At 36.6% G+C, this 14,076-nt stretch overlaps 1 protein-coding gene across 5 annotated transcripts in view; it reads right to left on the bottom strand.

The window, feature by feature from the left end:
- The window catches only part of LOC133524927 (uncharacterized), a 146,120-nt gene that overhangs the window by 18,461 nt on the left and 113,583 nt on the right, over positions 1–14,076 (bottom strand). For all 5 annotated transcript variants that reach the window (XM_061861083.1, XM_061861084.1, XM_061861085.1 and 2 more), the window contains exons 6-9: positions 3,960–4,229; positions 3,273–3,589; positions 1,601–3,154; positions 1,093–1,318 (exon numbers count right to left, since the gene is read on the bottom strand). In XM_061861083.1, the coding sequence (XP_061717067.1) occupies positions 1,093–1,318; positions 1,601–3,154; positions 3,273–3,589; positions 3,960–4,229 (2,367 nt within the window). The remainder of the gene's footprint in view (positions 1–1,092; positions 1,319–1,600; positions 3,155–3,272; positions 3,590–3,959; positions 4,230–14,076) is intronic.

Here is a 14,076-nt window from a genome sequence, read left to right as displayed (position 1 = left end):
GTACGTCACGTTTCGAAATCGAATAAATTTACACTAGGGGCTCAGACTATTATCATCCCTCTCGAATGATTGGCGAAGGTCGAGCGGCTTGGCGCCGGCAGGACCGATAACGTTGGCACTGCCATTTGGCACCGCTGCTTGACTAGAAATAGTTGAGATTGCCAAGAGATGCATACTGGTTATGATAGTGCATCTGATGCGCTTCGAACTGATTGCTTAAGAAATCTCTTTTGTTATTGATCCAAAAAAACTTATCGCTATTGTAATTCTTTAGGTTTTAATTTAGGCATATTCGGTCATTAGCGTTATTGTGTTACTTAGATAAAAAAATACTTTCTATAAAATATAGGTCCTATATTCTTACCTAAATGCCGACCTAGATATAAGTTTTACTAAGATATGTTCGTTATTTATCCTTTCTCCTGCTTGCAATAAATCTTAATGAAAAATATTATCCACATGGTCACAAACTTATTTTCATACACTTTTATGATTTTTTTAAACACATTTTTTACACATATGTGAAAAAAAATGTTTGTGTGGATAATTGATTAAATGCCTTGATGATAGTATGTACATAGGTAGTAGTTGGTATGATTAAGCTCGATCTTTTAGACTTAGACACGTATGTTATAATATCCACGTAATGAGTCTCATCACTATCTTGCTCATAAACAATTATTTGAACGTTAAAATGCGTAGCGAAACAAAATGATGATGACGAAACAAAAGGATAAAAGTCAAATTCTGAAAAACGATTAGTCCGTTGTCTAGCGTAATAAATTGTGAAATGAAGCATACCAGACCGCCTGACGGATTGCCAACAAACCCAGCAGCTAATTTGCTTTCAAATTGACACAGGCTAAAACTATTGCCAAGTTTTAGAACGAGAGTATTAACCTTTGACTAACAACTTTATCCCCATCTATAAACATTGTATTGTATTTTATTTCTACGTCCTCAAGAAAAGACATCCTAGACCAGCAAGACATTGACAGGTTTGCCAGAGAACATGTTCTCAATGTGTTCATATCGTGCAAGACTGTCTCAACTTAAAGATATAGCATAAGATGCAATGTTAATTAAACTGACCTGTCTTTATTCTCCTGGTCATCAGGTATGTCAAAGACTACTCTTCCTTCAGCAACTACCTCACTGTATCTCTTAACGGAGCGTCCATGGTCACCAGAACACACAGGTACTCCTTCGATGATATCTGGCACTTCGCTTTTGTCATGTTTTTGGCACATTCTCAGTCTACCTTGCAGCTTCTTGGCTTTGTTGGTTGTAGTTGGGTCAGAAGACGTTCGCCATTTTACTGTAAAAAGCATTTTAAATGAATAGCACAAAGTTGCGTAGGTTAATCGTTTATGCGGTCAAAAAATAAAACAATAAAATCTTGTCGTTCAAAAGCACTTCAATTGATCAATAAAATGCGGATGAAAACTGGACAACAAAAAAATATTCCGACGAATTGAGAACCTCCTCCTTTTTTGAAGTCGGTTAACAACTTGTAATAAAGCGTAATTGGATGCATGTTTTGATTGATTTATACTATTATTTTTTTACCGTAAGTTCTTGCTAAAATAATAACACTTACCGAACTCTAAATATGAATCAGTCTCAGTGAAACACATGTTAATTCCACTGTCTTGTGAGCTGACTGAAGGGTTTTGGCACCAATGCTTCTTGACAGAACAATGTCTACAGGTCGTGTCTGAGCAAGCTTCGTCATCCGAGAGTTTGTTTGAGCTTATCGACTTGGGTATGTTTGGGGAGTTCTGGGACGTGACGACCTGGATAATAGTTTCTGGTGTTGAAGTCTCACTTGAGTTAAAGGAAATGTTGTGCGGGCCCGAAGCTTCGTGCAGAGGTGTACACTGAGCAGATTTTGGCGATGGCGAAGATGGCGATCTTTTGAAGCGTCTATTTTCTTCTTCATTATCCAACTGAGTTGGCAAAACAGGGCTCGTGGGACACTTTCTCAAACACTGCGATGTCCTTTTTAAATCTAATCCTAACTCCGGCCCAGATCCTATCCTCTTTCTTCCTGTTTGTGGAGGTGAACTCTTTCTGGAACTATATCCTGTGTATTCAGGTGATATCATCTCGTCAACCTGATTAACCATTTCCCTGATCTCGCTCTTGACTTCAGAAGCCATTTCCTTTGACATTCCCATTAGATACTCAGCTACGTCCATCACTGATACAGAATTCCTATCACTCTGACTAGAAATTGAGTTTATACTAATATTTGACTGATCAAGCGCTTCAGAATTTTCCAAAATATCATCTACCCTGGATATTACTTCGCGGATTTCCGACTTAATCTCAGTACATATATCTTTTGTCATCTCTTTGACATAGGCCTGGAGATCCTCAGATGTCTGCGATGTTAAAGACGTCGTTGGAGATGAACGTCCAAGCTGACTACAATCAGATGTGCTGCTTTGAGTACTAAAAGGGAATACTGGAGGTGAGATCATCGGATCGTCCAATGATTGGAGATCAGTCTGACTCCCGCAGTTGCAGAAACTAGTTTTTTCAGTGATACTGCTTGGACTAGTTTCCTTCAACCCGAGGTTTAGTTTTGTTTGTGCACTGAATGCTACAGCAGGACTATCTGATCCTAAACTGTAGCATCTCGATCGAATCAGCAGAGGCTGCGCTGACTGCGGACATAGGCGAAGAGGCGATATTGATTCTCCAACAGCAAACTTAACGGGATGCGACGTCGGAGTACCTTCTCCCTTTGGCGGTGTCTCTCTAAGACTAGACTCTCTTGAATAGAACTTTTGTTTCTGCTTCAATCTGAATATTTGACAGTCGTCGATAGCAGAAAGACTAAAGTGACGCGGTGACGAACCTAATATAGGTGATGAGGTGATATTAGCTCTCGTGTGTAGACTCTTTCTGGCTCCGGTGTATCCGGAAGGATCAAATGGAACAATATGCTTGACATTCGCTGACCGCCCTAAAAGAAGGTCATGAGCCTCTTTGGGTAACATGAACCAGCGCAGATAGTCGATGCGCGGGTTGAAACTAACTTCCGGCTCAGCTGTCGAACATTTCATTGCTAATTTTCTTGCCCGGTTGAATAGATTTCTGGCAGTTTGCAAACATTCTGTATATGTTTGTGGGAATATTCCTGGCCCTGAAATAACCGTTAACATATTTAATTATTTACAAACAATGCGGCTATAAACAGTCGCTGTCATAATTATCATAGATATAAACATTCCCACAGTCATTACGCGTCATTGTGTGCTTACCCGAGACTCTTCTTTCGTTGGCCGTAATTTTCCCGTCATTGAACCTCAATGAATAAAGGGATCTTCGGTCTCTTAGTGTGGAGCACGTGTGGTGTTTCCACTGTCCCGTCTGTGGGTTCACCACGTATTGGGGCAATATCTTCCATCCTTCAGTAGCAACCATTTTCAAAGCCTCGAGGACGAACGCCAATTCGCTGTCGGACATGAAGTATTGTAAGGAGACTCTGCAGAAGCCAGGCCTGAGGTGCTCGTTGTGTATGGGTACATCAGGAAGCTTGACTGCGCTTAGTTTCCTCACTCGTGCTAGCTCCTTTTGCCTGTAAGAATTAGCAAGTTACTAACTACCTGGTTGCGAGCTAAAACGACCTTCATCTGAATAATAGCCAGGGTTTATTGACGTACTAAGTATATTTCTCTGTAGTCCCTGTATGGTATGTTAGGTTTAGCAAAATATTTTCGGCACCTAAAACCCGGTCGAGAAAAATACGAACCATGACCACGGTTAAAGCAATATTGATTTTGCGTTGTTTGCTAACTCAAATAATTTGAGGATTGGAATTTTTAACTTATATAAGCATCTGCAAATACCAAGCCGGTATGCGCTGAACCTACAACAAACTTAGTTACGAGATGTTCAAACTTGAACTATAGTCCATTTCTGTTAAAATCAGAGCTAAAAATACTCACGTTTCTACATGCAGTAGTTTCTCATATTCCTTCAGCAGTTGGTCATCAATGCCCAGTATATCAGAGCCGTAATTCAGATTGCTGTTCAGTCCGCCCCTGGCCTGGATTCCGAACACATCATTGAGGACTGCGCACACGAAGTTGTGGTGGAGGAACGTGCCGCGAGGATGCTTCACCATGAGGGAGAAGATGGGCAGACGTCGGCCGGTAGGAGACTCGCTGCCCAAGAGTATCAGCTCGGGAATGTTCTTGATGTGGGATAGGACTTGTCTGCAACAGAAGATAGCAGGAATTTAGTAAAATTATGCTTAACGAAAAGTTCCAGAAAAGCTTACGAACTTGACGAATTGAAAGCCAACTGAAAATAGTAAGTAAACATGTGTGTATGACGAATGCACAGTTGGAAAACTACACAAATTTCAGCTGAAAACAATCCTCCAGTCATTTTAAACTAAGCCTGTTGATACCAGTTAAAATATCATTGGAAATTAGTACACACATACATATTAGGACATGGTAATAAGGACATTTTTGACATATAAATATGTACATAACAATAAATGATATATGTCTAAAATACCCAAGTTCCTGTGTGGTCTTCAACTCTTCATTTATATGCAACAGTATCGTTCCTCAGAAATTCAATGCAAACTTACTGAATGGATACGGATATGGCTGCGCCTTGACAGGAAATTGGCAAGTATCGTGATGAGAATGGAAAGCTTACGAGTATTAGGCATCTAGATATTACACGATCAACGACATGAGTGTTTGATAGACTTATTAAGCACGGTTCTGTTATACACGGTGTGGTTTTTAAACTTCGGAGTATGAATAAGTACATTTAAGGAAACTGAACGGCATTGTTAACTTTTGATTTATTTATTTATTAATTTTTACATTAAAAGTTATTAATAGCGTTGGTGTAACACGGACATTATATTTAAATCCATCAAACAATTGAAATCTATGAATCAATGACATTTCGAATATCGATCGACCAAGATAGTACTTGCGTTTAGTAGCAAATGTATAAACTCATACTAAACACTAATCAATATGTGAAAAGGCCCTAAGGCAAGTGTATAAATTTGCAGGGGCCTTATCAGATAAAAATAAATCATTGATTATCGCTAAAATGCAATTAATTAGAATAGGTACCGGTTTCGGACGCAAGTTTCGGACGGCGCGTTATATTATATATTTCGTCCCTTCCAAATTTCTTGGCTTTGGCCCCCTCTTAACTGTCATAGCATAGCCTACGGAAAAACATTTTCATGATAGTTTAGTTAGTTTCTCAGGGCCTTTTCCGCAACTCGACATCCATTGTGCCTATTTTGCGTGAAAAAACGAGGTAGCGCTACTCTAGCCACTCCAGCTCCTCTACAAAACCTAACAGTGTTTTCAGGTTGTTAAATACCTCTTTCAGTGTGTTCGGCGTTCCTAGGTATTTGTTCCTGTATACTTCTACCTGTTTGCATTCTAGAAGAATATGTTTTGCTGTTTCCTCCTCCTCCATGCACGCTCTGCACATGGGGCTGTCTGTCCTACCTATGTTATGCAGGTGTTTGTTTAGTGTGTTATGTCCTGTAATTAATCCTACTATTTTACGTAGTTGTTGTCTGGGTGTTTTTTTTTCATGATATTTGATAGCCGTTAATTATCAGATAACTAATATCTCCCATGCCCATAAAAGGGTTAAGAAGAGTATTAAAAATCAATGTAAACTAGTACGCAAAGGCGATAAAGACACCTGATTCGTGAACTAGTGCATTAATAGTAAGTATATAATTGTTTGGTAATGAGGTGAACAAGTACAAATACCAACCTCATTGTAACTATTGTTACGCGTTAATAATTATAAAGTGGATCTGTGCAACCATTGTACCGGCTCTTAGGCAAACGCGTGTGGTTGATAAGGAAAAATAAATAGTTTGCTTCGGTTTTACTCATAGTCGAGCTCAACGAGGAGGGGGGGGGGGGGGTTAGGGGTCTGGAACGCGCATTCAAAAATTTATTCTGCAAGTAGGCCTCAAGGGCTCTTTTAGAACTCAGTACAACATTATAGGAACACCATATAGTGACATGAAAAATACATTAAATCTGGAGATGTAGCTCTTCTGGAGTTGCAGGCGTACATAGGCTACGAAGATTGCTTACCATTAGGCGGGCCGTACGCTTGTTTGCCACCGACGTAGTATAAAAAAAAATAGTCGAATGAAAATAGGCATGTGATATAATCAATAATGTCTACGTAGGAACTGGTACAATCTCGTTGATACCCTTAGATAATATGCCTAATTTAAAGGCGGGAACAACTTTTCCAATTTAAATTCTGGCCTATCTGAACTAGTTGTAAACTGGAGATCTGGATCTCTGTAATTTGGAGTTGCCTGCTCTTGGATGGTAGCCAACCAGCAATACTAATGGTAATTTGAAAGGGCTCATGTGCATTAAATTCGGCCCTGCATATGATATTTCAACAGACAGGCGCCAAAAGTATCTGATATTCCGGATAACTTTTCCGAATATAGATAAATCTCTAAAATTCACGTTCAAAAGTATATCTTTTACAGTCTTAATTGTTGTCATATAGAACCATCACTGTTTGTTAAGCTGTTACAGAATGGTAGATACTTTTGAAGCGCTGTTTTATCCGCTACTTTTGATGCTGACTGTACTAGGTGCTATCGAACAACTTGACCCACTGTGAAACCTTTTCAGATTTAGTACGTCACCGGCATTACATTGATTTAAAAAGTATAATTATTATATCACTGAATGTGAGAACGTTGTGTTGTGTTTGTAAATATGTACATAACTGATTTATTATATTTGTGTAAGTATGTTTTATAGTAGTCTCGACTTGTATCTACTCCAAAATCCTGCACCGAACTGTCTCTGTTTAGCCCAATGGTTGACTGTTAGAGAATGCTTTAAGGCGTTAAGTCCGCCATTTGTACTCTTTTTTTTTTTGTTAGTTGTCAAATTAGTGGATGTATTGTAAGAGTTAGTTTATTATAGACACCTGAATACCCACTAAATAAAGTTTAAATAAATAAATAAAACGGTATGTGGTGGGTCATAAATCAATTTGTTCAATTGTAGTTAAGTACTTAATATCAATACTTTTTAAATGTAAACGTTGGTATTATGGTTCATATCTGCATCGGAAAGATATTATATTGTTTATTTCCATCGCTGTGGATTTAATCGAACAACTAAAGAAATACACATACAAAATGAACACTTACAATAACCCATCCAACATGTCCGTGGTGGTAACGGTATTTAAACTGTTCAAAGAACTATTGAGAAAATCTTCCGGCTACGACCACATATTGCACGGCGACGGCGGCGGGAACGCATTAAGATCCTTAAGTCAATGCTAGACATGCGTAAGAGTTTTTTTTTAAGGTGAGAATTAATATGACACTAACTTTAAACTTTTGTAAAGCTTTATTACGAAATAGCTCAGAATTTGGGACTAAATGAATTTATTTTATAACCGCGTGTCAACAAAAAGAGGTAACAATATTTTTTTAAATGTCTAGCAATAAGGGAAGGTCAAAAATCGCTGACTTCTCCGCTCCGCTGGATTACAAGTTACAACGAATGCTATTGGTTGATTCCTCTCATATCCGCCCGTCTCCAACACTGTGGAAAGGCAGTCTTACGTAGTAATAAGTCAAAAGAGACTTATTACTAAGACTGCCTTTCCACAGAGTTAACAGAGAATTTGAAATAGAGATGGATTGTCAAATAAAACTTTGTAGCCACAGTAAATTTACTGCCATCAAGACACATGATTTAGAACGCCATTTGTCTTTGATTTCTATTCCTTCACTGATATGTGTAAGATTTGTTAAATATCAAAAAGTGGCGCCATCTTACCGGGCATCGGCCAAAGGTTGTGGCGCCATCGCTCGAAACGATGCCGCTTTTTGATATTTAACAAATTTAACACATTTTTTTATACCACGACGGTGGCAAGCAAGCATACGGCCCGCCTGATGGTAAGCAGTCACCGTAGCCTATGGACGCCTACAACTCATATCAGTGAATGAATAAGGATCAAAGTCAAATGGCGTTCCAAAACTTTTTAATCAGGGGTCGAAAAATGGCAGTCAATTTACTGTTACTACAAAGTTTTCTTTGACAAACCACCTCTATTTCAAATTCTCTTTGCTTATACTGCGAAGTCCGGAAAGCCCAGTCCGGAAAGTTCCAGTTAATGGAAAAGTAAGGAAGGAAAAAGAGTTTACCATAATGTGTGGCTATCAGCCTTTCAGACTTTTCTTTGTCAAGATCTATCAAGGTAGATACTAAGTACTAGTTCAGACCCAGCTTTATAAGAATCGCGCGCAAGCTATGTATTAACATTCTCATTGATTATTCTTCCTACATCAGTAACCTTGGCTCCAGCACATCTAAAACTACTGTTACATTTAATGTGACTACATTTATAACCCTACGGAAATCGATATTGGGTCTAATTCGTGCTGATTAATTTATAACTATTAGATCGAACACGAAACAGGCGTGAAAAGGTCAGAGTGTGGAAGAAATTATATGTAAACATTGTAGGTAATCGTAATGATAATAAATTTTGAGTATGCCTAACCATGCAGTTAAAAAAAAGCACCATAAGTAACTCTTTTATGTATTACATACTTATTTATTCTCTTTTTATGTATTTTAGATCATATTTGGAACATATTCAGGTTAAGCAGCTAAGGTACGTATTGTTATTGCACCAAAAATACGATTGTAAAACAATTAAAACAAAAGAAATTACTTTGATAACCCACGAAAAAACAAACATTTAATTTTTCATTTAGCATTTTTCACGGACTAGCAAAGAAATATTTTTTGTTTCAATTAATAGGGATTTCCGCAAAGTAACTTCATTATTGATTGTAAAACAGCTACTTATTTATTAATCAACAAAGACCTTGATCCAGTTCAGTGACTCCAGAAATTGTAGCATGGATAGATGTTCTAATGTATCGAAAGGTTTCACTTAATTACAAACCGAGTGGCTCCGAGAACATGCGTGGATCTCATGCATATTTAATGTTGGCAGGAATTCGTGTTTTTTGAAGAACGACTCGATTTTACGAGACTCTTCGCTAAAGAACCTCAGATTCTTTTAGGTCCCGAGTATTTTTTAAGCGCAACCTAAAAGGCTCGAGCCTCCGAATAAAGACTCCATCAACAATTATGTAGGTTCTATGTAAATACTAGCAGCAGCAAATAAAATAAGCGTTATAAACCTATGATTTTTACATGAAGACAATTAATTTTGAACTTTTTTAAAGAGAAAGTGGCCACTTATTATTAAGTATATAACATTTATTTCAGTTTATAATTAATAATTATATAGTGTGTGATTACTTAAAAATAAAATAATTTGCCCTGTTTCATAGTTGTATTGTTACGAGTATCCATAGTTTTTTCATTATCTATGAGTACATAATATCACTCCTACATTAGTGGAGTGGAAAACTAGGATGGGCAATCTATTGCCGAGAGTCCATGACGCACTACAAGTTGTGTGGGAGTGAATTTGCATGAATAAACGTTAACTTTACATACCCATTAAACTAAGTATTTAAATAGCTTAGTGCCCAGTGCAGAAACTAGATTTAACGGACTGATTTTATAAGACGAGTGGATGGAAAGAACTTTGGCTAACTAGGTAAATACACAGTATCTATGTCGGCGGCCAATCGTAAAATTCCTAGGCATATCATGAAATGCCGCCATGAAACGGTTCAGATTATTTTATAAAAGACAGCATGAACAAAAACATTTTATTATTATCACAATGTCTAGGGAACCCCACTATACTAGTGTATGTTGACTGTAACACCCGTACTGTTTTATATCATGTTTACGTCATTTTGTTCTATTTCCATAGGTCCGGGCGCCAGCTCGAGCCAACTTCATCTGGACCTTCATGACATAAAAACTGGTATGAATATACGGGTCTTTGTTGGATAGCCACGTCCAGTCCAGTTTCCTATATTGCGCGATTTATGATGCCACGGTTATAAAACTGTTACAATTGCCAATGTTTCCAGCAGATGCTCGTGGGATGTACGCGCAAATGAGCATCGTTATATGTGCGTTCAACATTCATCAAAAATATATCTTGAAAGAAAGATAACTAATTAGAGGGATCTCGACTAGCGGCTGAGCCTGTAGTTTTTCCGCACTATAAACAAATATTAACTTTAAACTGCCCATTATTCATCTATTTGTACATGCCACATACATTAGAGGTTTCAACATCAACATAGTGAGGTTGGCCCAGGTCAAATTTATGGGGTTCATAATGTCCTAAACAACGTCAAAACATTACCGATTGTCATGTCATTAAAGCATACCAAATAGGAATCCTTTCAATAATTCATCTTCATTTGCTTACACTATATAGGTACAGTATATTCACGGAGAAATCAATTTTGGTATGAAAAGTATATTAAATTTGTGTTTATTATAGCATGTGATATACCTACAATTTACAAACAATGCAAAACACATTTGCCAAAAACATAATTCATCTAGGAAATATGTAGTTACTGCCAATGCCAGCCTCATAACATATGACACGATACGATTGGTATCACATAATTATGAATAGTTCTCTGTCTGCGACAACTCAATTTGTCCTCAACATTCAAAACAGAAGGTCATTAACCGATCGAATGGTAAGGATTATGAGAACAAAATAATTATTAAATTTTGTATAAGTCCTTACGATTGGAAACAGTGGCATAAATATTAGGAGTTTTTCATATTTTATATAATTATATACATATTGTTTACACCAAAAACAAAATGCTAAAAGTTTATCATATTCTAAATCTACAGTGGCAGTATGGTTCCATTTTTATCGCTTGTCACTATGCCCGTCACTTTCGCACTTACATACTTGTTAGAACGTGACAGGCATGGTGACAAATGATAAAGGGCCGACCATCTTAGCCCTACTAGCCTCTGAGTTGACTGAGTTATCTTTACAGTTCGGGTCACTTCGGAAATGCTATATAATTTTACACTTTATAACGGTTCAACCGAGTTTGATACTAATTGGGTTCCAGGTTAAAGGGGCATTCCAGAACAGTGTTGGGTATATCTACGTGACGCTTTTTTAACACTTCTGAGTGCGTAACCAACGTGCCAATCGTTAACGCTCCGTAGCGAACGAAACGCAACTGTCACTGTCGCACCGCACTAATATGGAAGAGTGAATAGACGGAGAGAGATAGTCATCTAGTACATAGTTAACGCTCCGTAGAATAGCGTGACTACGGTTACAATTTGCACGTTGGCTAAGCACCCTGATAAAGCTAAGCAGTCGATATTTGGCATGAGATAAGTTATAATATTATAGCTTTACATTCAACGTTATTAGGTAGTTTGTAAGGTATGTATGTATATCTATGCTCCTTTGTTGTCTGATAATAAAGGCTTATTGTTTTTTTTATGCTTCAGTCTACAAAGTAGACTGTTTTGTGGATTGCCCCGAAAATAGAATAAAGAATAGTTTGTTCTATTTCGCAAGTCAATATATCTAAGAGATGCACGAGTATTCAATGCCCTTTGGCGCCCATCCGTCTACAAACACCAGTTATTTACGCAACCAATGCTACCTCGAACTTCGTCCACAAATACACTCAACGAAAACAATCCAATGCAATCATTATGTAAACGATTAACCTATATGTCTGACCTATATAGAGCACATATATAAAACACTATTACATATAAAACATATGTAGTACCAGGAAAATCTTTTGATCTAGTTTCCAAGTTATATGTCACTTTCTCGGAGTTAATATATTTGTCTGTGAAGCACAAGCGTGCAGTGTTAGATGTATAAAAGCATAATATATCACCCGAAAACTTCTTCTTGATGTTAACACGTCTTTTTGTCAATGAGGTGTGTGTGAAAAATTTATTATTTTCTTGAAATTGTAATAACTACGCAATAAGTAAAACAAACTGATTTTTATTCGTGATTTTCAGATTAAAAAACAGTTGTATCCAACTTTAAGCGCAATAGAACACGCTTTTTTACCACGCTTTATCTCCCTTGACAAAGATTGTGGATAAGTGTATATTTGTGACTATTGTTATACAAATTACTGTACAAATAATACGAGATAGATCAAAATTCAAAATTCAAAATTCAAAAATTTATTCTGCAAGTAGGCCTCAAGGGCTCTTTTACAAGTCAATACAACATTTATAGTAACATCATATAGTGACATGAAAAATACATAACAACATTTATAAATACAACAGCCAATACCTGGGTAAACATTACATTATAATAATCTTAAAATAAATAATTAATACAATACAATAGAGATGTATAGTCTCTATGGTTAAAAACACATTAAATCTGGAGATGTAAAAGGTCCCCAATGTCAGAGTACTAATACTAATAAAATTTGGAGGTGTAAAGTCTCTCCAAGTGTCAAAATAAAATTTATACTAAATAAATAAACCGCGTCTGGACTGTTAAACTAGCAGTCTCATAAACTAATGCTACATTCTGTACATAACTAGTATGTACCAAGTCAAGTATATTATACAATATGACAGAGACGTATAGTCTCCACGGTTAATACATTAAGTTTGGAGATGTATAAGGTCCCCACGGTCTGAGAAAAAAAATAATACACAATAATAAGATTTGGAGGAGTAAAGGTTCTCCAAATGTCAAAGAATAAAAAAAATAAAAAAATGTATGAAATACATATTTCACGTCAAGAGACTGTTAAGCTAACAATCTTAAAACTAGTTCTACAGAATACATAACTACTATGTATTTAAATTCATTAATCAATCAATTAGCATTAGATAACTTGAAGAGCACAGGATTGTGCCAAAACCTAAGCAGGTATTTCACTAATTCGCTATTCAGGTCGGCCCAAAACGTTGACAAAAAAATTAGGAATGTATTTCTTGCTAACACATCTTTTACAAAATGATATTTGGGCCATCCTGGCGGTATTAAAACTATTCAAAACGTTCTTATTTTAATCTATTGTGCTATATTTATAAAGTATCTCATAACAGCACTATTACTTTTATGTCACTGCTCAAGCATAGCGTACCGCCTCCAGCTATAAAGAAGGCCAATAAAAATTTAATTTTCTTTGCAAGACGTCTTATATCGATGCATCTCGCATGCAGCCAGCTAGACTGGGGCAACCACGTGTTAACTAGTATATAGGAATGTGTGCCTATTGTGTAATCGGGCTTATTTTTAATTTAGAGTGAAATGTAGGGTAAAATTGTTAAATTATAGAGAAACTATGGACCTCAAAAACCAACGTAATTTTTTTCCAGAATTTTTAAATACATCTTAAGGGTTGGTAACACCACTTTGAAAATTTGGACCTTCCATACAAAATATATTTATTTCATTTTTGAAGTGAAAACTTCTTTAGCGGCGCTGTGCACTTTCTGTAATGGGGAAAAAATGTTAAACTCGCGTCAGGTGTCACGTAACCGTCAGATTGAAATGAATGTCATCGAAGCCTGGTTACTTTTTAAAAATCGTATCTCATTCAAGTGAGACATTTTATTTTCTTCATAATCTAAGTGCTGTCATAACGGTTAAAGAGGTTTAATCTTTGTTAATTGTGTTGTATTGTATCTTTGTGATGTTGTTGGGTGTTCATGATTGTAGATACTCAAATTTTTCCTTACCAAAAAGTTACATAACAGAAAAGAAGCGTGATTATTTTACTCAATATGATGGTGAACGATTCATTAACATTTACTGATTTTGTAGGCTGTATTCCTGCTCACGTCTCATGACTTACTCTGTATATGTTATATATATTAACACTAAAATTCGGATTTCAAAATATCTTCCACACCCAATTTAGGTATAATAGAGCATTATCTTTTTTTATAAAACTTCTACTCAATTTCTCCAAAATATCAAAAATACACAACGCTAATATTCAAGTTTTCACTTCTGCCGGCACTCCCGGAGTGAAACCCGTTGTTTTTTTTTTTCGATTTTTCGTTCCAAGCTTTGACCCACACTAACAAGCATACATACTAACGGGGCAAGTTAAATAAAAGC

The sequence above is a fragment of the Cydia pomonella genome, chromosome 14, assembly GCF_033807575.1.
Source record: "Cydia pomonella isolate Wapato2018A chromosome 14, ilCydPomo1, whole genome shotgun sequence".
In the NCBI taxonomy this organism is placed as follows: Eukaryota; Metazoa; Arthropoda; class Insecta; order Lepidoptera; family Tortricidae; genus Cydia; species Cydia pomonella.
This window is presented reverse-complemented; position numbering and strand designations above follow the sequence as displayed.